The 22058-nt window shown below is 41.2% G+C and overlaps 1 protein-coding gene across 22 annotated transcripts in view; it reads left to right on the top strand.

The window, feature by feature from the left end:
- The first annotated feature begins 2669 nt into the window (after positions 1–2669).
- ABI1 (abl interactor 1) overlaps positions 2670–22058 on the top strand; it is a 118710-nt gene continuing 99321 nt past the window's right edge. For all 22 annotated transcript variants that reach the window (XM_035252866.3, XM_035252864.3, XM_017974120.4 and 19 more), the window contains exon 1: positions 2670–2876. In XM_035252866.3, coding sequence (XP_035108757.1) covers positions 2760–2876 — 117 coding nt within the window. In that variant the 5' untranslated portion in view covers positions 2670–2759. The remainder of the gene's footprint in view (positions 2877–22058) is intronic.

Below are 22058 nucleotides of genomic sequence, written 5' to 3'. Positions count from 1 at the left end.
TTGTGATCTGCCTGCCTTGGCCTCCCAAATTGCTGGGATTGCAGGCATGAGCCACCATGCTCGGCAGATTTCTTAACCAGTCTAAGCTTAAATTTCCTTATTACTTAAAGAAGGAAAATAATATTTATATTATCTATCTCTCAGAGTTATGAGAAGAAACCTGAGAGTACTTTTTATTCATCATTGGTATTATTCATACATAGTTCAACTCCATGGAAAGTACATTGAAAACAGTAAATCAGTATCACCTCCCCAATCGCTTCCCCAATGTTGTTGAAAGGTGTCAATATTTGGATTTATGCATACTGAGTGATTTCTATAGTTAAATCTCAAGTAGAGACCAAGATCAGTAATACAATAAATTTTAATAACTTGGATTAAATTATGTTTGGGTTAATGATATATATCAAAAGATAACTATTATACCTATCCCAGGTATTATGTAAAGTTATACATTTGGCTGGGCGCAGTGGCTCACACCTGTAATCCCAGTAGTTTGGGAGGCCGAGGTGGGTGGATCACGAGGTCAAGAGATTGAGAGCAAGCTGGCCAACGTGGTTAAACCCTGTCTCTACTAAAAGAAAAAACCTGGGCATGGTGATGTGCACCTGAAATCCTCAGAAGGCTGAGGTAGGAGAATCACCTGCACCTGAGGCAGAGGTTGCAGTGAGCTGAGATTGTGCTACTGAATTCCAGCTTGGCAGCAGAGTGAGACTTGGTATCAAAAAAAAAAAAAAGAAAGAAAAAAAAATAATACATTTATTATTGATGTATAGACCATAGTATCCTTAATGGAGAATCAGGTGGCGAGGGAAAGGTAACGCTTTTAGAAAGAAACTGAGTTTTTCCCTTTAGAGGTTGAACAGGGAAAGTAGTTCCCTGGGGCCCTGCATAAGGCCCCAGTAAAGGCAATATTCAATAAATACCTGGTGCTGGCAATTTATTTGTTTGAGTGATATTATTCGTATAGTTATTGTGATCCTAAATGACTTTATGGAGACATATGAATATATGGATTTTACAATGATCTTTAGTTTCCTCTTTGGCTTTTGGTCAACACTTTACATAGCTGATTATATCTGAAGCATTTAATGTTCCTATTGAAGTGAAGAGCTTGAAATATAGGGCCTTTTGAGACCCTTGCAAAGCAGTTATAAAAACAAAACAAAACAGAAATCCAGAAGCAAAAAACAAAGAGCCAGGGTGGGTGGCTCATGATTGTAATCCTAGCAGTTTGGTAGGCTGAGGCAGAGGGATTGCTTGAGGCCAGGGGTTGGAGACCAGTGAGGGCAACATAATTCGATCCCTGTCGTTTCAAAAAATTAAAAAGCTTAGCCCGGTGTAGTGACCCAAGCTTGTAGTCCCAGTTACTCTGGAGGATGAGGCGGGAGGATCGCTTGAGTCTGGGAGGTCTAGGCTGCCGAAAGCCATGATTGCGCCACTGCACTCCAGGCTGGGTGACAGAGTGAGACTTTGTCTCACAATTAAAAAAAAAAAAAAAAGTGAGATCCTGTCTCAAACAACTCCCCCTCTCAAAAAATCCCCAAACCATCACCAACAACAAAACCGATGATGCACATCCTAGAGAAATAACGTGCATATGACTTTAAAAGTGTAGGAATATATATATATATATATATATATTTTTTTTTTTTCCGATGGAGTCTCACTGTGTTGCTCAGGCTGGAGTGCAGTGGCTGATCTTCCCTCACTGCAACCTCCACCTCCCGGGTTCAAGCGATTCCCCTGCTTCAGCCTCCTGAGTAGCTGGAACTACAGGTGCGTGACACCACGCCTGGCTAATTTTTGTACTTTTAGTAGATACATGGTTTCATCATGTTGGCCAGGATGGTCTCGATCTCTTGACCTCATGATCTGCCCACCTCGGCTCCCAAAATGCTGGGATTATAGGCGTGAACCATCGTGCCCAGTTAAAAAGTATAGGAAGATTACATGCCAAGGAGAGTCAGAGAAAAGAGAATTTAGGACAGGAAAGTACTACAAGTATGTTTATTTTAAAATTGAGTCTTTAAGGGTACAGAGTATTCATACTCAACTTGTACCCCCAGTGTCTAGTACACTGCTTGGTACACAGCTGGAATCAAGAAATGTTTGCTAAATTTAAAATGAATTGATGGAGGGAAGTTCAGGAAGTAAAGCCTGACTCGCCTTATTTCTAAGAAGACAGAGGAAGTAAAAATCTAGTCTTCTGTACTCTGATCCTTTATAATCCTTCTCTGAATGGACGTCCCTGATTCACTGACATTTCCTAATTAAGTTCTGCCAGTTTCACAGGCAACTTGGGGAACCGATGTCATTCCCTCAGAATCGCCATGTGGCGCCACCTTCGGGAGCTGTGAGGAAACTCCGGATTCCCCCTCCTCCAACGCCCCCCACCGCTCCCTCGACCTCGCTGGGTCGGTTTTCGGAGGTGTCTGAGCGCACGCGCTTCGGACCGGCAGCCTAGCCTAGGAAAGACTACAATTCCCAGAAGACAGTGCGAAAGAAAAAAAAATCCCGCGGTCCGTTGGGTGGGAGAAATGAAGGCTCGCGAGAGAACGGGGTTCGGGCGGCTGCGCGAAGTGGGTGGAGCGGGGCGGGCGAGAGAGAGGAGGAAGAGGAGGAGGTGCCGTCCCACAATACCAGGCGGTAGGGCGGGTAGGCGGTTTGTATCCGGGCTGTGAGGTGCTCCGAGCTTCGGCGGACCTTTCTGCCTCTGTCTCTTTAACGCGAGAGGAAGCGATGCAGAGGGGTGGAAAATGGCAGAGCTGCAGATGTTACTAGAGGAGGAGATCCCGTCTGGCAAGAGGGCGCTGATTGAGAGTTACCAGAACCTGACTCGGGTGGCTGACTACTGTGAAAACAACTACATACAGGTGAGGCGCGCTGGCGGCCGGCGGGTGCTGGTCGGGTCGAGGACCCGCGGGAGTGACCAGCCCATTGGGCGGGGTGGGGAACTGCCCTGACCTCAGCGGCTGCCTCCACCCGAGCCCCAGCCGCAGCCCCAACCCCAGCCCGAGCCGGGGACAGAGCGAGTGGCCGGGTTGAGGGAGTCGGGCTACGATACAGGAAGTAGCCGTGGTGGTGGAAACCGATGGAAGAGGAGAGAGAAAATGGGCGAGGGAGCCGGGAGCCCGCCGCCGCCGCAGCCCGGCGCCCCCCTGGCGTCCGCTTTCCCGAGGGCCAGGCCACCGGGGTCGCGCACCCCCCGGGCAGCCTCCCGTCCGCGGGGCTGGCGTCCCGGAGACCCCCCCAGCTGCCGCCGCGCCGCCTCTCTGCGCCCGGAGAGGGGGTCCAGGACGGGAGAGGGGAGCGGAGAGGACACGGAAGAGGCTGAAGCCGCAGAAGGGAGAGGACCAGCGGGGTGTGTGTTGTGTGTCGGCGGAGGGTGGGGTGGGGGCGATTATGTCAGTTTCAGCCCCCAGAGGGTGTGTCTTTTATTTATTTATTTTTAAAAAATTTGTCATGAGTCACATTACACCGACCTCTCAGAGGAGAGGAGGAAGCGGGTGTGGGGAGTGAGGGAGGACGTTTGAGAGAAGTTAATCTTAAAATTCCTTTAATTGAAGGTTTGTAAATCTGCCTGCTTGTCCGTTTTCAAGTCGGGGTTTTTTTTTTTTCCTCCCCCTCTCATCGTTTTCACTTCCGCCCCACTATAATGTATTCTCAGAGGTTGTTAGGGCTGCTATCGTTAATTATCAAACACGAATTCTTCTTAACTCCTTGGAGAAATGGCTTAAATACTCTCCCTTCTCCCAAAAGTTCTTGAGCTGTAGGCTTCATAAGTAACTTAAAATAGACTGGTGTCATCGCCAGTTGCTTATTTTCTGAGGTTTCTCTCTTTCCAAGCTAAGTAAATGTGTAGTATATGAATCCAAATACAGACACGCACAGAGGTATTTAGCTTTCGAACTACAACGTTAAAATATTAGAAAACTCTTGGGACTTTATCCGTGACAGATGCTTGTTCGTTTTTCTTTGGATGATTGGAAGTGATTTGTATGTGGTAGTTTGTTTTGGAGATCTTTAACTGTGTAAACCAACAGTTTGCACTAGAAACAAAGTAGCACAGTCCTTTGTATCAATATAAAGGCACCAGAAATGCGCTTGATTTTGGTAAGGCAAGACCAAAACATGCTTTGAAAGGTTAGAGTTACTGCCATTCACAACTAAATTATTTATAGATATGTCTCCCACGTGATTATAATTTTAAAGAACCAATGCTTCTGTATTGGCAAATGCTTTCCGTCTTTATTTTTAGAGGGAGATGCTGTTTTCAGAATATTTTGAATATTTCTCAATTTTCATGGTTGTAACATTGTATTTTCAGTAGCACTTCTCTGAGTTTATCTTCACAATTTTTTTTTTAAGCTTTTACTTTAGGAATTCTGATAAGTAAACTTGTTGAATGCCTGTCACATCTACAGTATCACTTTGTGCAACCTTTATATTTAGGAAGAACCTTTAAAAATCTAGTAGAAATGTTACAGTTTGCAAATTCAGAAGTGATCTTGTAGTTTATTGGTATTAAAAATAGGCAACTTTTGTTCTACTTAACTTGAAAAGCCTTGAAATCGAGAAGAATCTTACTTTGCTGAAAATTTTAAAGATTTTGAAAGCTAAAAGGAGAGCACAGTAAGTTAAATTGCTCTCTTTCGGAAAAGTTATGTCTTCTCTGTAGAAGTCAGTAAGTAAGTACTTCATACAGGGCTGGCTCCTTTTAGTTCTGCATGTTGGGAAATCTGACAAGTATATGGTGTGGTAACTATGTGTTGGCAATTGTTGGTAACTGTAAACGTGTTTTAACCTGTCTGTGTACTATTTCTTTTTCGGATAGTTCTATGCTGTAATGCTTCCCCTTCTCTGACCCCTTTCTTTTACTCCTCTTACTAAGATCATGTAACTTTGAAGCACTTTAAAACTTCATTGCTAATATCTCTAAATCATGTTATTTCTCATATAATCTCTCACTTTATAAAATGTTAGTGCCTAACGGGCACAGTGGCTCATGCCTGTAATCCCAGTGCTTTGGGAGGCCGAGGCAGACGGATCACGAGGTCAGGAGTTTGAGACGTCTGGCCAACATAGTGAAACCCATCTCTACTAAAAATACAAAAAATTAGCTGGGTGTGGTAGTGTGGGCTTGTAATCCCAACTACCCAGGAGGCAGGAGAATCACATGAATTCGGGAGGCGGAGGTTGCAGTGAGCTGAGATCTTGCCACTCAAAAAAACAGGACTCCCTCTCAAAAAAAAAAAAGAAATTAAAAAGTTAGTGCCATGGTGCACTAATAGAGTCACAGTCAGTGGCCCTGTTTTTGTTTTTTTGGCGGGGCAGGGTGGGGTATAATTCTAACTCTGACACCAGTGAGGTGTTTTGTTCATACTGGAAAAAAAAAAAAAAAAGAATTCACACAAAGCAATGATTATCTAAATACCTTAGTAGCCTTAATACATTGGGCTGCATTCCAGGCCACTAGTTGCCTCCCTAAGGGACTCAGACAGGGTCAGCCTCAGAAAGTGATGTGGAAGTTGATGTGGTAGGTGGTGCTGCTGACTTTGGTGCTAGGAATGGGGAATGGATAGTGTTAGAAATATCCGTTAGGATGTCTGTTGAGATCTTTCTATATGCTTTCTGTGACCTAACTGGGTTCTTTATAACTACTACCCTTCATAAATATACCTCTTCACCCAGGCTGGAGTGCACTGGTATGTGAACAACACTCACTGTGGCCTCGACCTACTGGGCTTAAGCAGTCCTCCCACCTCAGCCTCCTATGTAGCTGGGACCACAGGTGCGTGCAAGGACAGGGTTTTTAACAGTTGTCTTGGGGTAAATAATATTAAAAATAAAAAGTGTGTGTTTTTTTTTTGAGACCGGGTCTTGCTCTGTCACTCAGGCTGGAGTGCAGTGATGCCATTATGGCTCACAGCAGCCTTGACTTCTTGGGCTCTGGAGATCCTCCCACCTCAGCTCCCCTGGTGGCTGGGACTACAGGTGCGCACCAGCACTCCTAGCTATTATTTTTTTGTAGAGGCAGTGTTTTGCCATGTTGCCGCCTAAGCTGGTCTCAAACTCCTGGGCCCAAGTTATCTACCTGCCTTGGCCTCCCAGTGTGCTAGTATTATTGGCATAAGCCACTGTGTTTTGCCAGAATGTTTTTTTTTTTTTTTTTTTTTTTTTGAGATGGAGTCTTGCTCTGTTGCCCAGGCTGGAGTACAATGGTGCAATCTCAGCTCACTGCAAACTCCGCCTCCTGGGTTCAAGTTATTCTCCTTCCTCAGCCCTCCAAGTAGCTGGGATTATAGGTGCCTACCACCACGCCTGGCTAATTTTTTGAATTTTTAGTAGAGACAGGGTTTCACCATGTTGGCCAGGCTGGTCTAGAACTCCTGACCTCAGGTGATCTGCCCACCTTGGTCTCCCAAAGTGCTGGGATTACGGGCATGAGCCACTGTGTCTGGCTGAAAGTGTTTTTATATAGTCATTTAGGTAGACATATAGAAAAGCCTTTTCCATCTTTGTTTAATATGACCAGATTGAATTTTATATGCAAAGGACGGTGCTTAACTTGGACACACATGTTTATCTAGCCAGTTCTCTGTACTCTACCTTAGAGTTAGTTCATTCTGCCTTTGTTATGGGAACTATTTTGGGACATAGGAAGGGAAGCTGAGTGAAAAGGAGTAGAAACTGCTTAAGAAAGGTTTCTCAGGATGCAGATTGGTAGGTTGGGTAAGGACAGAAAAGTCTTCCATACAGCCTTAACTTTAAAATTTTATTTTATTTTTCTGCCTGGAACTCTATCAAGAGCTGCATTTGGGTTATTATGTTCTAAAGTCTGGGAGTATGAAGGGGATATCATCCCAGTATGTTACTGTGAGCTACCCACTTCAGCTTGCTTTCTTCCTCCTGTGACATTTGCTTCATTAGCATGTTAGATCTGGGAAGGCGTGTAATTTTTGAGCAGGACCTCTTTGGAGTAGGTAAAAGATAACATTTCTGATACTGAAAACTTTATGTGAGTTTACAAACTGTGTCGCTTTCTTTTTTTTGAGTAAAAGATGAACAGAGGTTCAGAGGTATTCAATACCCAAACTAAATTTCAGTAGCTTGTATGAGATGGTGCCTGGAATCAAACCCAGGTTTTTTTCTATTGGCGGTTAGGACTTGCTTCTCACTCTGGCGGACTCCATATAGGTGGTGCTCTTTTGGTATCACCCTGTTCTACATGAATGAATCCGGAACTCAGGACTGGTTCAGAAATACCATGTCAAAATAGGCTCGTATTGGGCAAGTCTAGGAACCTAACAACTCTTTACCATTGTTTGGAAGTTATAAATATAAGAGATATGTTTGTAATTTAGAGACTTGCGCTTTGGCACTTGAAGTGTTCAGCTACAGGTTGAGTGTCCTTTATTTAAAATGCTTGGGACCAGAAGTGTTTCAGATTGCAGATTTTTTTTTCTTTTTTGAATTTTGGAATGTTTGCATTATATACTTACTGGTTGAGCCCTCTAATCTGGAAATTTGAAATCCAGAATAGTCTAACAAGCATTTTTTTTTTAAGTGTCGATGTTCAAAAAGTTTTGGATTTTGGATTTCCAGATTAGGGATACTGAACCTGTATAGAAATTACAGGCTGAAAAAAAAAAAAAGAAGAAGAAATTATGGGCTAGTTTTTCACTGAGTTCCCTGGATCCTTTTTGTTTTTCTGCATCCTTGCCTGTTTCTTTTTTTCTTTTTTTGTTTCTAATTCTGTATTACAATTGTGCTAAGAAAGTGTGGAGAAGAATTTGTAGAGATGAACAAAAAATGTCTTGAAATGTTCTGGGTAGATCTGATTTCTATGCACACTAGATTTGGGGAAAAACAGTCAAAGTGATTGAGGAGATTAGGATAGACTGGAATGGTTAGAATTCTTAGATTACACTTTGAAGTTTGAGTAAAACAGTGGCTAGCAAAGGTAGAGATACAGATTGGAAATATAAATGTATTTAATAGATGGTTACATACTTTTATGGAAGATCCTCAGTTAATTGTTAAATTGACACATACTGTGTCATTAAATGTTTGTTTATGCTGTTGTGTCAAGTATGATACAGGGCTAGATAGAGCAGGATCTGACCTAGCATATCAGTTCTTTTTCTTTCTTTCTTTCTTTTTTTTCCCCATACCAAGTATTGTGAACCCAGCATATCAGTCCATATCACATGTATCAGTTCTTGCTAATACTCTGAAGGTAAATACTGAATATTTTTGGGGCTGTGGAATTCTTAAAAAATTTGTGTTAAAACTAATGTCTTGTCTTTTTTCTTTTGTAGCTTTAATACTAATAACAGCTTTATTACTTCTGTCTAGTCCTGGTCTATTTAGAATCTCAGTTTTAGCATGCTTCTGTCTTTTGGAGAGTTTTCTTAGAAAATTGTTGAAATAATCCCTCAGGATACTTTTGAATTTTTCTTAGGTGCTTCTGCTTTCTCCAGTTGATCCTGATAGCTGAAGAATGCTAACAGTCCTTGTGGAAAGGAGATATTTAGGCAATTAGGGATCTGCTATGTGGTGATTTACGCTAACTGTATTTATATTCAGTGAAATTATGTGCTAAGAATTAAACACTAGGAGATTATGTAGATATGAATCTGTAAAATCCACGAAAATAGCCTTGGCATGAAAAGTGAGGTAAAAATGATGCTCATTTTGAAGCATTTAAAAAGTTTTGATTGGGAGATTGTTTATTTTTCCTAATATCATCTTGTGTTGATTGTAATATTTATTAAAATTATTATTTGATTGTAGAACAAATCATAGTCAAACCCCAGAAATACAAACTTTGTAGATCTTAATATTTCATAAGACATCATGTTATTAATAAGGGATTTTTAAAACGGACATAATTGAGAAATAAGACAGTAGGAAAATAGCAATTATTGAATTTTGTTTTTAAAGAAAATAGTTGATCATTTTAACAGTAAACATCATCCCTTAGATTGGACACTTGAAATTTGACTACTGTGTGTCAACCCAAGTAAGTACTTTTAACTACTAATTTTCTTTATTTACAAAATAAAACTTTCTTTATTTTTTTGAGATGGCGTTTCGCTCTTGTTGCCCAGGCTGGAGTGCAGTGGTGCTAGTTTCAAGCAATTCTGCCTCAGCCTCCTAAGTAGCTGGGTTACAGGCATGAGCCTCCATGCCCAGCTAATATTTGTATTTTCAGTAGAGATGGGGTTTCTCCATGTTGGTCAGGCTGTTCTCGAACTCCCGACCTTAGGTGATCCACCTGCCTTGGCCTCTCAAAGTACTGGGATTACAGGTATGAGCCACCACACCTGGCCCCAAATAAAACTTTCTCAAAAATATTTGGTAGTGAACTAGTGTTTATGAAGAAAATCTGTTAATGAGGGACCACACCCAGCTAATTATTTGTAATTTTTGTAGGGACTGGATTTTGCCATGTTGCCCAGGCTTGTCTCAAACTCCTGGACTCAAGTGATCATCCTGCCTTGGCCTTCCAAAGTGTTGGGATTATAGGTGTGAGCCACCATGCTCGACCAGCAAAAACATATTTTTGAAAAACTTCAATTTACCTTTAATTCACTCATTTCCTGAATGCTTTATAATTAATTTCTATTAATAATTTCTACATTCTTTGACAAAATTGTATTTGGTACATTTTATTTTTCCTTCTATGGAAAGGCAAGGGTGGCACTTTTTCAGAACCCATGGGAATGCCCTCCACTTAAACATCAGAAACGTGTATATTACATAATATAGAAAAAGGTGCTTCCTATTACGCCAAATAATAGCAAATTAAGAGTTGTAACAACAGATGCTCATTTTATAAGGCAATGTAGAGAAAAGAGTAAATGGGTGCCATTTTATTTTTAATTTTTATTAAGGATGGGGTCTCCTGTGTTCCCCAGACTGGCCTTGTAATTCTGAGGTCAAGCGATCATCCCATCTCAGCCTCCTTAGTAGCTGGGGCTACAGACATTCCCCCCAAGCCCCTCCCACCATGCTCACCTCATGGGTGTCAATTAAAATTGTGATTTAAAATGTGGGCCCTCAACATAGTTAGGCAATTGTACTATATAACCTCGCCAGTTTATTCTTCCACCTACTACAAACTATTTTAAATGTTTTCTCCTTTTTTGAAATCTGACTCTTTCCTTTCTTGTCTTTTGTTTCATAGAGAAAATAGACTTTATCATGTAAGACCTATAATTTCTTACCACTGCCTCTCCAAACCTGCTGGCATCCTTGCTCACTTTATTCTGCTTCCTTTTTATAATGGAAGAGAGGTGTTCTTCCTCCTAGCTAAAGTCCTAACTGTGGATCACATCCTCTTCTGCCTTTTCAGAAACCTTATGCTCCTGTTATCTTTATAGTTCCTCCCTTACTGAATTTGTGCTTTCAGAATTGAAACATTTCAAATCTCTCTCATACTTGAAATCTCGTTTGACTTCATATACCTGTCTAGTAACTGACCTATCTTTGCTTTATGCTTTGACTAGTTTTATTACACTATTGTCAGCTAGCTGCAGTGGCTCACGTCTGTAATCCCAGTTACTTGGGAGGCTGAGGCAGGAGGATTGCTTGAGCCCAGGAGTTTGAGACCAGCTTGGGTAACAAAGGAAGACCCTGTTTTAAAAAAAAAATTCACTTAGTCTGTAGTCCCAGCTACTTAGCAGGAGGATCACTTGAGCCCAGGAGTTTGAGGCCGCAGTGAGCTATGATCGTACCACTGCACTCCAGCCTGGGCAACAGTGAAACCCTGTATTCTAAAATAAAAACAAAAACCAAGTATCTTTCTCCATCCCTCCCTTTGCATTCACTCTTTAACCTGCTCTATTTCCACTGCTCCCTGAATGCTAATAACTTCCATTCTTTCAGGTTTTAGTTCTCATCATGCTCGTTTTCTCTGCATCATTTTGCATAGTTGATATTTCCTACTTTTTTGAGAAGTTAATCCCTTAGCTTCTGTGATACCTTTCTTTCATGCTTTTCCTATTACTTTCTGGTCCATTATGCTCCTTTACTATTAAGTATTAAAATGGCTTTGTATGGGCGGCTCTCTTCTATATATCTTACCTCAAGCTGTTTTATTTATTCCCATTTTTCTGGATAAAAATCTCCAGATCATTCTTCTGTTGAGGTTTAGATCCATATATCTAATAACCCCCTTGACCCCTCTGCTTGTTTGAATCACAGGTACCTCAGACATAAGATGTTAGAAACTGAACTCATCACTGTCCCCTAAACCTATTACTACTCACCACTCACTAAACACCTGGGCCTGGGCCTCATTCTTTTTTTTTTTTTTTTTTTTTGAGATGGAGTCTCACTTTTGTTGCCCAGGCTGGAGTGCAATGGCATAGTCTTGGCTCACTGCAACCTCCACCTCTCAGATGTAAGCAATTCTCCTGCCTCAGCCTCCCGAGTAGCTGGGACTACAGGTGGACACCACTGCACTTGGCTACTTTTGTATTTTTAGTAGAGACAGGCTTTCATCATGCTGGTCAGGCTGGTCTCGAACTCCTGACCTTGTGAACTACCCACCCCGGCCTCCCAAAGTGCTGGGATTACAGGAGTGAGCCACCACGCCTGCCCAACTCTTCAGCTTTTCTATCTCCACTTTACCATCACATTGCAAAGCATTACCTATTGCTTGGACAACTTCTATAGCTCCCTAACTTGTTCTTTTTTTTTGAATGGAGTCTTTCTCTGTCACCCACACTGGAGTGCGGTGGCCCAATCTCTGTTCGCTGCCTCCTGGTTTAAGTGATTCTCCTGCCTCAGCCTCCCGAGATGGGACCACAGGCATATGCCACCACATCCGGCTAATTTTCTTTTTTTTTTTTTTTTTAAAGACTCAGTCTCGCTCTTGTCTGCAAGGCTGGAGTGCAGTGGCGCGATCTCAGCTCACTGCAATCTCTGCCTCCCAGGTTCAAGTTAATGTCCTGCCTCAGCCTCCCGAGTAGCTGGAATTATAGGTGCCTGCCACCATGCCCGGCTAATGTTTGTATTTTTAGTAGAGACAGGGTTTCACCATGTTGGCCAGGCTGGTCTTGAACTTCTCACCTCAGGTGATCCGCCTGCCTCTGCCTCTCAAAGTGCTGGGATTACAAGTGTTAGCCACTGTGCTTGGCCTAATTTTTGTATTTATGTAGAGACAGGGTTTTGCCATGTTGCCCAGGGTGGTCTCTTAACTCCTGACCTCAGATGATCTGCCTGCCTCAGCCTCCCAAAGTGCTGGGATTATAGGCGTGAGCCACCATGCTTGGCCTTCTAACTATTCTTTGTATTACCCTATGTTTCCAGCTAGATTTTTGGAAATGGTGTAATGACCTTGGGAATTTTTGACTGTGGTGAAGTAAAAATGGAAGAAAAAAGAAAAAATGGTTGGAATTAAGGAAGTCAGTTGACTGAGAGGCAAATGTTTTGGGTAGGTTATCTGAGTGAATGTCAACACTGTCAAGAATAATGATAGGAGTAGTGGTGAGTTAGTGAGCAAGATGCTGGACTCCTTAGGAAGGAGTGATACGGATGTTAGTAGATGACAGTAAAAGGGAGGTTACTTCCTGAGAGACAGAAGTCTTCCCTGTCCCACCAGGTCAGTTTATATACTGTTAAATGCTTCCATAGAATCCTATATATTTTCTCGGCAGCACTTACTTTTTTTTTTTGAGACAGAGTCTCGCTCTCTCCCCCAAGCTGGAGGGCAGTGGCATGATCTCCACTCACCGTAACCTCCGCCTTCTGGGTTCAAGCAAGTCTCCTGCCTCAGCCTCCCGAGTAGCTGGGATTACAGGCATGTGCCACCCTGCTCAGCTAATTTTTGTAATTTTACTAGAGATGGGGGTTTCACCATGTTTGCCAGGATGGTCTTGATCTCTTGACTTCATTATCCACCCACCTCGGCCTCCCAAAATACTGGGATTACCACGCCTGGCCCTCTGCAGCACATATTACACTTGTTTGACACTTATTTGATGCAGGTCCCCAAGAAAGCAGGACCACGTTTGTCTTGGTTATTTCCATATTGCCAGTGCCTGCTCAAAGCCTGGCACGTAACCTCTTAACAATTTACATGATCTTTACAAGGAGTCTGGAGGTTTGGTCCTAGGTTTCATTCTATTATGAATTAGTTTTATCTTAACCAGCCTTTAGCTTTATTTGTATTCTATAAAAGGATGAGTTTGAACTAGATTATATCCGAAGTGACAATTCTGATGGTTTTTAGTAGAGTTTGTTTCTGTGACTTCCAGGCTTATAATTCTGATGTTTTTCATTTGAATTTGAAATCTCCAATTTAGTTATGCCTGTTCTTTCTATTTTGTTGTTAGTGTTACATTTAAATGTTTACTTTATTGTAATTAAGATACCAAGACACTGAATAATTAAGTTGTCCAGGAAATGATTTAATTCAATTGTTTATGTACTAAATCCTTTTAAACATTCTTAAATCTTTTTATTAAAGTCAATTTTTAAAAATCTTACTGAAGAAAGGAAATAGAGGCAAGGATGTGTTAAATTAGAATATCTTTGTCTTTATCCCTTGAGCAATTTTCTACAGTATTATATAGATCATCTGTACCCAAACTTATGGTCTCAGTACCTCTTTATACTCTTGACAAATTATTGAAGACCCCAGATAACATTTTTTTTGTTTGTTTTTTGAGAGGGAATCTCACTCTGTTGCCCAGGCTGGAGTATAGTGGTGAGATCTTGGCTCACTGGAACCTCCACTTCTTGGGCTCCAGTGATTTTTCTGCCTCAGCCTTCCAAGTAGTTGAGATTACAGGCGAACACCACCACGCCTGGCTAGTTTTTGTATTTTTAGTAGAGATGAGGTTTCACCATATTGGCCAGGCTGGTCTCACACTCTTAACCTCAAGTGATCCACCTGCCTTAGAGTACCCACATGCTGGGGTTACAGGTGTGAGCCACTGTGCCTGGCTGAGAACTTCTTTTTAGGTGCGTTCTATCTATCAGCGTTTACTCTACTTAAAACTAAAACTGAGAAATTTAAAACATTTATTAATTCATTTAAAGTGACTAGTAAATCTAATAAGTTTGTTATTGACATAAATAATATATTTTATGAAAAACGTAACCACAGTTTTCCAAACAAAAATGTTTAGGGCAAGAATAACATTATTTTACATTATTCCACATCTCAGTGAAAAATAGATGACAGCAAAATTCTTATATCCGCTTTTGCAGTTAATCTGTTCATTTTGTTTTGGTTAAAGTATATGAAGGAAATCTGTCCTCACTTGGTTATGTAGTTGGAAAAAGGGGGACTATTGTAATAGGCTTTGCACATAACTGTGGATAATTTTCTTTGATACTACAACAACACTTGGCAGATGGTAGTTTCTTAAAGGTTAGTTACAGTGTAGACTCTGAAACCATATCAGTAAACATTTTATACTTCATTACATTAAAATACATTGCATAGGCCATTTGGAAAATATTTTTCACTGAGTTATGCAGACTGTCTGAATGCTGACACATTTCATTATACAATGTGAAAAAAATCGAAATCACTAATTTTAACACAGATCCCACTAGAAGGATTTTCAAGTATTGAAAAGCTTTCAAGTTTACATTGATGGATTCAAGTTTTCCAAATTCCAGTTTTTGCTTGAAAGCTGGAATTTTATTATTGGCAACAAATATTGCCAGTTATTTTCCTTGAAGTGTTAGGCTCACTTTATTCACTTTCAGGAAAATGTCTGCCAAATGCTCAAGTCTAAATAATCTTAGTTTGTCTATCAGTTGTTTTTGAAGTGATACTGGTGTTCCATGAACAACTGGCTTATTCAGCTTTCAAATAAACTGCACAAGTACTTTTTCCTAACAGCAGCCATCATACTTAATATGTAGCAGAAGTACTGCATGTGTACTTTCATTTTGTCACACACAGTATTAAAAAACATTTTCTGAAGGTTCAGTATTTAATATAATTAATTAATTTTCCTGCTTTGTCAAGAACATTTTTAAGTGAAACTGGCCTTTTTTTGGAAACAGAGTCTCGCTCTGTTGCCCATGCTGGAGTGCAATGGCGTGATCTCGGCTCACTGTAACTTCTACCTCCTAGGTTCAAGCAATTCTCTTGCCTCAGCTTTCTGAGTAGCTGGCATTGCAGGTGCCTACCACCATGCTTCTGATTTTTGTGTTTTTAGTGGAGACGGGGTTTCACCATGCTGGCCAGGCTGGTCTTGAACTCCTGACTTCAGGTGATGAATTAGGTGATCCACCCGCCTTGGCCTCCCAAAGTGCTGGGATTACAGGCATGAGCCACCGCGCCCAGCCTGAAACTGGCTTTTTAAAACCTTTTTTTCTTTTCTTTTTTTTCTGTGGGCAGTGAAGAACACAGCGACTACTAGTATAGTCGGTGGCATTGTCTGGATTGCCTAAGAGGCTGTTGTAATTTTACTCACCTTTGTTTTTGTACCATCAATTCAAATGTCAACTCAGGAAAGAAGGAAAATAACAGTAGTATTAAAAAAATAATTTTGACCTTGTGGACCTCCTTAAAAGGTCTTAGGAATCCTCAGGGATCTGCCAAGCACACTAGAGAACATTTGGGATAGATGATTAGTTCAGTAGACTTAATACCTTCCTTTTGTGGTGATGAGAGTCTGAATTTTAAATGTCATTGTATAATACTATGTATAACGAACATCCCTGACTAATATAGTTACCATTAAAATAAAAATGTAAAGTTTCTTATGTAGAAAGTGTTAGTCGGGTACAGTGGCTTACGCGTGTAATCCCAGTACTTTGGGAGGCTAAGGTGGGTGGATCACCTGAGGTCAGGAGTTTGAGACCAGCCTGGCCAACATGGTGAAACCCATCTCTACTAAAAATACAAAGATTAGCTGGTTGTGGTGGCGGGTGTCTGTAGTCCCAGCTACTCAGGTGGCTGAGACAGGAGAATCATTGGAACCTGGGACATGGTGGTTGCAGTGAGCCAAGATTGTGCCATTGCTCTCCAGCCTGAGTGACAGAGCGAGACTCTGTCCCCCCAAAAATAAAGTCTCTTATTATATTGCATACTATGCTAATTATTTTGGGTAGTTTTCAATATTTTGGTCTTAATACTCTGTACAATTCACTTCTCACAAGCACAGATTTTGAAACTGATTTGCTGTTAAAAGTTTCATTCATCTGTTATTTCCAAATTTCACCCATACCAAAAATTTAGTAATTTGTTGATACAAATTTATTTGATTCATAGGCAGTTGTTAAAATTAAATGATTTTTAGGAAGGAGTGAGAAATAATTTGATTTTAAAATGATATAGTAATCATTCATTTCTAATCTGAGTGTGTTTCAAATAAGATGTGAAGAAATCTCTTGTTATTATCCATGGCACGTATCTTTTTGGTACTAATATATTTATATTGTCATCATCTTTTTTTTGGGGGGGGGCTCGTTGTCACCCAGCTTCTGGAGTGCAGTGGCATGATCACTGTTCACTACAGCCTTGAAATCCTGGGCTCAGATCATCCTCCCACTTCAGCCTCTTGAGTAGCTGGAATTAGGGGTGGGCCACCCAAGCTAATTTTTTGGATGTTTTTTTGTAGAGACAGAGTTTTGTCATCTTGCACAGTCTGGTCTCAAACTCCTGAGCTTAAATGATCCTCCTGCCTCAGTCTCCTGAAATGTTGAGATTACAGGTGTGAGCCACGGGGCCTAGCCCAACATCTTAAAACGTAAGAATAACCCAACTGAAGTGGGAGAAAAGGATGAAAATTGGAGGGTACACTTTTTGTTTTAGTTGTTTCTCTGGCATTTTCCCCTCTTTATTACATATATTTAATGTTTTCTATGAACAAAAGGCTTTGCATTTATGATGTTCTCTTTTAAATCATACCGTTTTAAAAGGTTTGAGAAGCCTATTTTTTTTTCAGTTCCATTTTCCCTTAAAATTAGTATTCAAATTTTGCTTCTTTTCTTTAAAAGACAAAGTCTCTCTCTATTGCCCAGGCTGAAGTGTAGTGGTGCGTTCTCAGCTTACTGCAGCTTCTACTTCCTGGGCTCAAGCAGTCCTCCCACCTCAGCCTCCCAAGCAGCTGGGGACTACAGGTGTGTGCCACCACACCTGGCTAATTTTTGTATTTTTTTTTTTTTGGTAAAGACAGGGTTTCTCCACATTACGCAGGCTGGTCTTGAACTCCTGGACTCAAGGGACATGCCCACCTTGACTTTCCAAAGAGTTAAGTTTACCAGCGTGAGCCACCGTGCTTGATTTTCAAAGTTTGCTTTCAATAGCGGGAAGACAAACTGATGATACTTATTCTTTTAGAATAATCAGATAATACCATAAAGATCTCAAAGAAAACTGGCAAAATTTTATAGGCTCCCAAGTTGGAACCACAGGAGTTCCAAAAGCAGTGCACAGTAAAATGAAATATATATTTAAATGTATGTATCATGCTTCTTACTATGAAGGAATATATTAGTTTGTCACATATTCAGTTATTCTGCAGCTTTTTCCATGTATTTTACGTCAGACTGTTTTGTCAATCAAATACAGTTTCTACTGTCAAGTGATTTATAGTTGACCTTCTCATTAATCAAATAACTCAAACAATAATAAATTACATCTAGGGAAGGTACATGTTGGCATGAAAGTATATGTTAGGTGCTTCCACCTAGCTTGGTGTGTCATAGAAGTAATGTTGGAGTTGAGATCTGAAAAGCAAATTATGTTAACCAAGAACATTTTGTGAAAGGGAAAGCAGTGTCTGGGGGTGGGCAACATGTGTACAGGCTCAAAGGTAAGTGAAGGCAGAGTCATTTTGAACAAGTTACACACTTGTGTACTTCTGAGTAAACAGAGTCAACTGTGAAGTGGTAGGTAGGTACCAATAAGGATTTTGATCTTTTTTTTTTTTTCTGAGACTGATGAGAAGACATTTAAAGTTTTTTTTTTTTTTGAGACGGGAGTCTTACTCTGTTGACCAGGCTGTAGTGCAGTCGTGCAATCTCAGCTCCCTGCAACCTCCGCCTCCTGAGTTCAAGCAATTCTCTGCCTCAGTCTCCTGAGTAGTTGGGATTACAGGCACCCGCTACCACACCTGGCTAATTTTTGTATTTTTAGTGGAGCTGGGGTTTCACCATCTTGGCCATGCTGGTCTTGAACTCCTGACCTTGTGATCTACCCTCCTTGGACTCCCAACGTGCTGGAATTATAGGCGTGACCCACCATGCCTAGCCATTGAAAGTTTTAAGCCAGGCTGAGTGTGGTGGCTCATGCCTGTAATCCCAGCACTTTGGGAGGCCAAGGTGGGCGATCACTTGAGGTCAAAAGTTTGAGACCAGCCTGGCCAAGATGGTGAAGCCTGTCTCTACTAAAAATACAAAAATTAGCCAGGCGTGGTGGTACTTGCCTGTAGTCCTAGCTACTCAGGAGGCTGAGGTAGGAGGATCACTTCATTCCAGGAGGTATAGGTTGCGGTGAGCTGAAATCGAACCATTGCACTCCAGCCTGGGCAACAGAGCCAGACTCCGTCTCAAGAAAAAAAGAAAAGAAAAGAAAAATAAACTTTTAAGCAATGGGGTGATATCATTTTTACATTTTATGAAGGTTACTCTTTCGAGTGGAGAACAGATTGAAAGGAGGATTGAGTACAGATTGGAAGGAGCTCAGAACAGATTGGAGGGAGGCTAGTCTAGAGGTGATGGTAGCAAGTGGTGGTGGTTTTTCTAAAATCTTCTTGCTTTGTCACCCAGGCTATAGTGCGGTGGTGCAGTGTCAGCTTACTGCAGCCTCTGCCTTCCAGGTTCAGGCAAGTATCCCTGCCTCAGCCACAGTAGCTGGGATTATAGGTCTGGCTAAGTTTTGTATTTTTAGTAGAGACAGGATATCATGATGTTGGCCAGATTGTTTTTGAACTCCTGACATCAGGTGATCTGCCTGCCTCAGCCTTCCAAAGTGCTGGGATTACAGGCTTGAGCCACCATGCCCGGCTGTTTTTTCTAAAATCTTTAGTGCCTGAGCTCATCATGGTAGACTATGACTCTGTTATTTTTCTTTTCTAAAAAGAGGAGTGTTTGAAGCTATTGGGATTTGTCGAACTGAAATAGAGAAAGATTTATTCAACAAATAGTGAATTGCCTACTCTGTGGAATACCGTGTGCTAGGTATTATGATGTGGTATGATGTCTATATTATTATTATTATTGTTATTATTTTGAGATGGAGTTGTCCTCTTGTTGCCCAGGCTGGAGTGCAATGGTGTGATCTTGGCTTAACTGCAACCTCTGCCTTCCAGGTTCAAGCAATTTTCCTGTTTCAGCCTCCCGAGTAGCTGAGATTACAGGCGCATGCCACCATGCCTGGCTAATTTTTGTATTTTTAGTAGAGACAGGGTTTTATCATATTGGTCAGGCTGGTCTTGAACAAGTCTTGACCTCGGGTGATCTGCTTGCCTCGGTCTTCCAACATGCTGCAATTACAGGCATGAGCTACTGTGCCCAGCCTTGTGTCTGTATTATTTATTAGCTTTATAGAAATCATTGAAAAGCCTTAAATCTAAGGAAAAGAAAATTGGTCTATAGTATTTATAATTAAATTAGAAAATGTTCTATATAGAAGAAAAATAGTTGTTATTTTTGAAAGGTTTTTAATTTTAGTTTTGGCAGTGAGAATTTTGCTTGTGGAAAGAGAAAATGTCAAGCAGCTGGAGTGCAGTGGCACAATCTTGGCTCACTGCAACCTCTGCCTCTTAGGTTCAAGCAGTTCTCTGCCTCAGCCTTCTGAGTAGCTGGGATGACAGACACCCACCACCATGCCTGGCTAAATTTTTGTATTTTTAGTAGAGACGGGGTTTCACCATGTTGGCCAGGATGGTCTTTGATCTCTTGATCTTGTGATCTGCCTGCCTTGGCCTCCCAGAGGGCTGGGATTACAGGTGTGAGCCACTGTGCCCAGATGGAGCATTTGTGTTTATTTAAGACCATTTAGGTAATTAGTATGTTCCTGTAAAAGAGTGAATACAGTTGTACTAAAAGTCAAACTTAGCTGGGCATAGTGGCTCACACGTGTAATCCCAGCACTTTGGGAGGCCGAGGTGGGCAGATCACCTGAGGTCAGGCGTTTAAGATCAGCCTGGCCAACATAGTGAAACCCTGTCTCTAACAAAAATATGAAAATTAGCTGGGCATGGTAGCACACACCTGTAGTCCCAGCTACTCAGGAGGCTGAGGGTAGGACCTGGGAGGCAGAGATTGCAGTGAGCTGAGATCACACCTCTGCATTCCAGCCTGGGTGACAGAGAGAGACTCCATCTCAAAAATAAAAAAAAAGAAAAAAAGTCAAAGTGTCTCTTTCTTCTTCTTCTTCCCATACTGCTATTATCCTCTTCCCTCAAACTGTATGCTTGTATTCTGCCTTTCCAGTTTTTATACAAAGGATGTGGTTTGGGAAGATTCATCTTACATTGGTGCAGGATGGATTGGAGAAGAGAAAGACTGGATGGACAGTGACCGGTTAGACTGTCACATTTGTCTCGCTGTAGAGTATTTCATGAATTGAGATAGCTATAGTAAGATTGAAAGGAAGATAAGAATTAGCAAGCCTTGGTGGAGATATGGGTGGTTGGGGGAAAAGGAGAACCCGAAGGTTTCTTTTACTGGTATCTATTTTCCTCCAGCATAAAGCTAATGTGCCTACAGAAGGTAATTTGCAGTCACAGAAGTGAATCTATAGACCCCCTCTTTTTCAGCCGTTAGTACACAGTTGGTTTCTGACACTTTCCAGCTTTTACTCCTCCACAATTGAGTCGATTGGCAGAGCAGTGGGTTGGAGAATAGGAATAAAGCTTGACTGCTAGTTGGCTGTGTGGGCAGAACAGGGAAGGGAAGGGGGAAGAGGAGCGGAAAGGAATTCCAAGTTCTCTGGCTATATACTATTGTGGCATGAGGTGCACATTTCCTTTGATATTAATTTTGATACCCTATCATAACCTGCGTTACAGATTTTTTGGTATTTTTATATATGTAGAGTCTTTATAAATAATTTCAAATATATATGACAGTGGATTGAAAATGATCTTTCTGAAAGGAACTTTTAGAGAGATTTCTAAGGAATAGTACAGTGTTTGGGGGTTGTTAGGGAAAATACCTTTTAAAGAATGAGTTTAGCTGAGTCATTAATCTAAAGAGGTGAGGGGAAGAAAGATTGGGAGGCAAGGGATATATAGGTAGTAGGAACAGAAAGATAGCAAGGCATGTTTGAGAGAGCTGTGAGTAGTGGCAAGTGCAAGGGAAGGTGGCGGAGATGAAGTCTTAGTCAAAAACATCCTGATCTGCTGTCACTAAACTGTAGAAGATCAGATCAGCGTTTCACAGATTTGAAAATAGAACTGTGTTTTAAATTTAACACAGGTGAGATGAAATTGTGTTTTTGCTATGTCCTGACATATTCTGCTCATTTGTCTAGACACATTTGGCATAATCAGCAGAAACCAATGGATGAGTGGTTAAATATAAGATAAATGAGTTATAGGTATGAATGAATCACTTTTGTATGAGCTAATTGTCATAACTTGGGGATTGCTTGCATGAGTGGCTTTATTGTTAGTGTTTATTAATGTCTTGTGGTATATAGAACTATTTTTTTTTTCAGCTTAATTGTGTATTTCTTTCCATCCTACCTCTTCTACCCCCACGAAGAAGGAGGTACTTCCTACCTCCCCCCTCCACCACAAAGAAGAAGACAGGCAGCATGGTACTCTCTTTAGGAAAATCCCGTCACTCTCACTTTGGTGTTTTTGGTGAAGAGGCATGGTGCTGCAAGGTGGGAAGAATATGTGATGTATTAATATTTATATCACTGAGGAGAATTGCAATAAAACATTTCTGTTTTTTTTTTTCGAGACAGAGTTTTGCTCTTGTTGCCTAGGCTGGAGTGCAATGGCGTGATCTTGGCTCACCACAACATCTGCCTCCCAGATTCAAGTGATTCTCCTGCTTTAGCCTCCTTGGTAGCTGGCATTACAGGCGTGTGCTACCATGCCTGGCTTATTTTGTATTTT

Source organism: Callithrix jacchus, chromosome 7 (genome assembly GCF_049354715.1).
Source record: "Callithrix jacchus isolate 240 chromosome 7, calJac240_pri, whole genome shotgun sequence".
Classification (NCBI taxonomy): Eukaryota; Metazoa; Chordata; class Mammalia; order Primates; family Cebidae; genus Callithrix; species Callithrix jacchus.
This window is presented reverse-complemented; position numbering and strand designations above follow the sequence as displayed.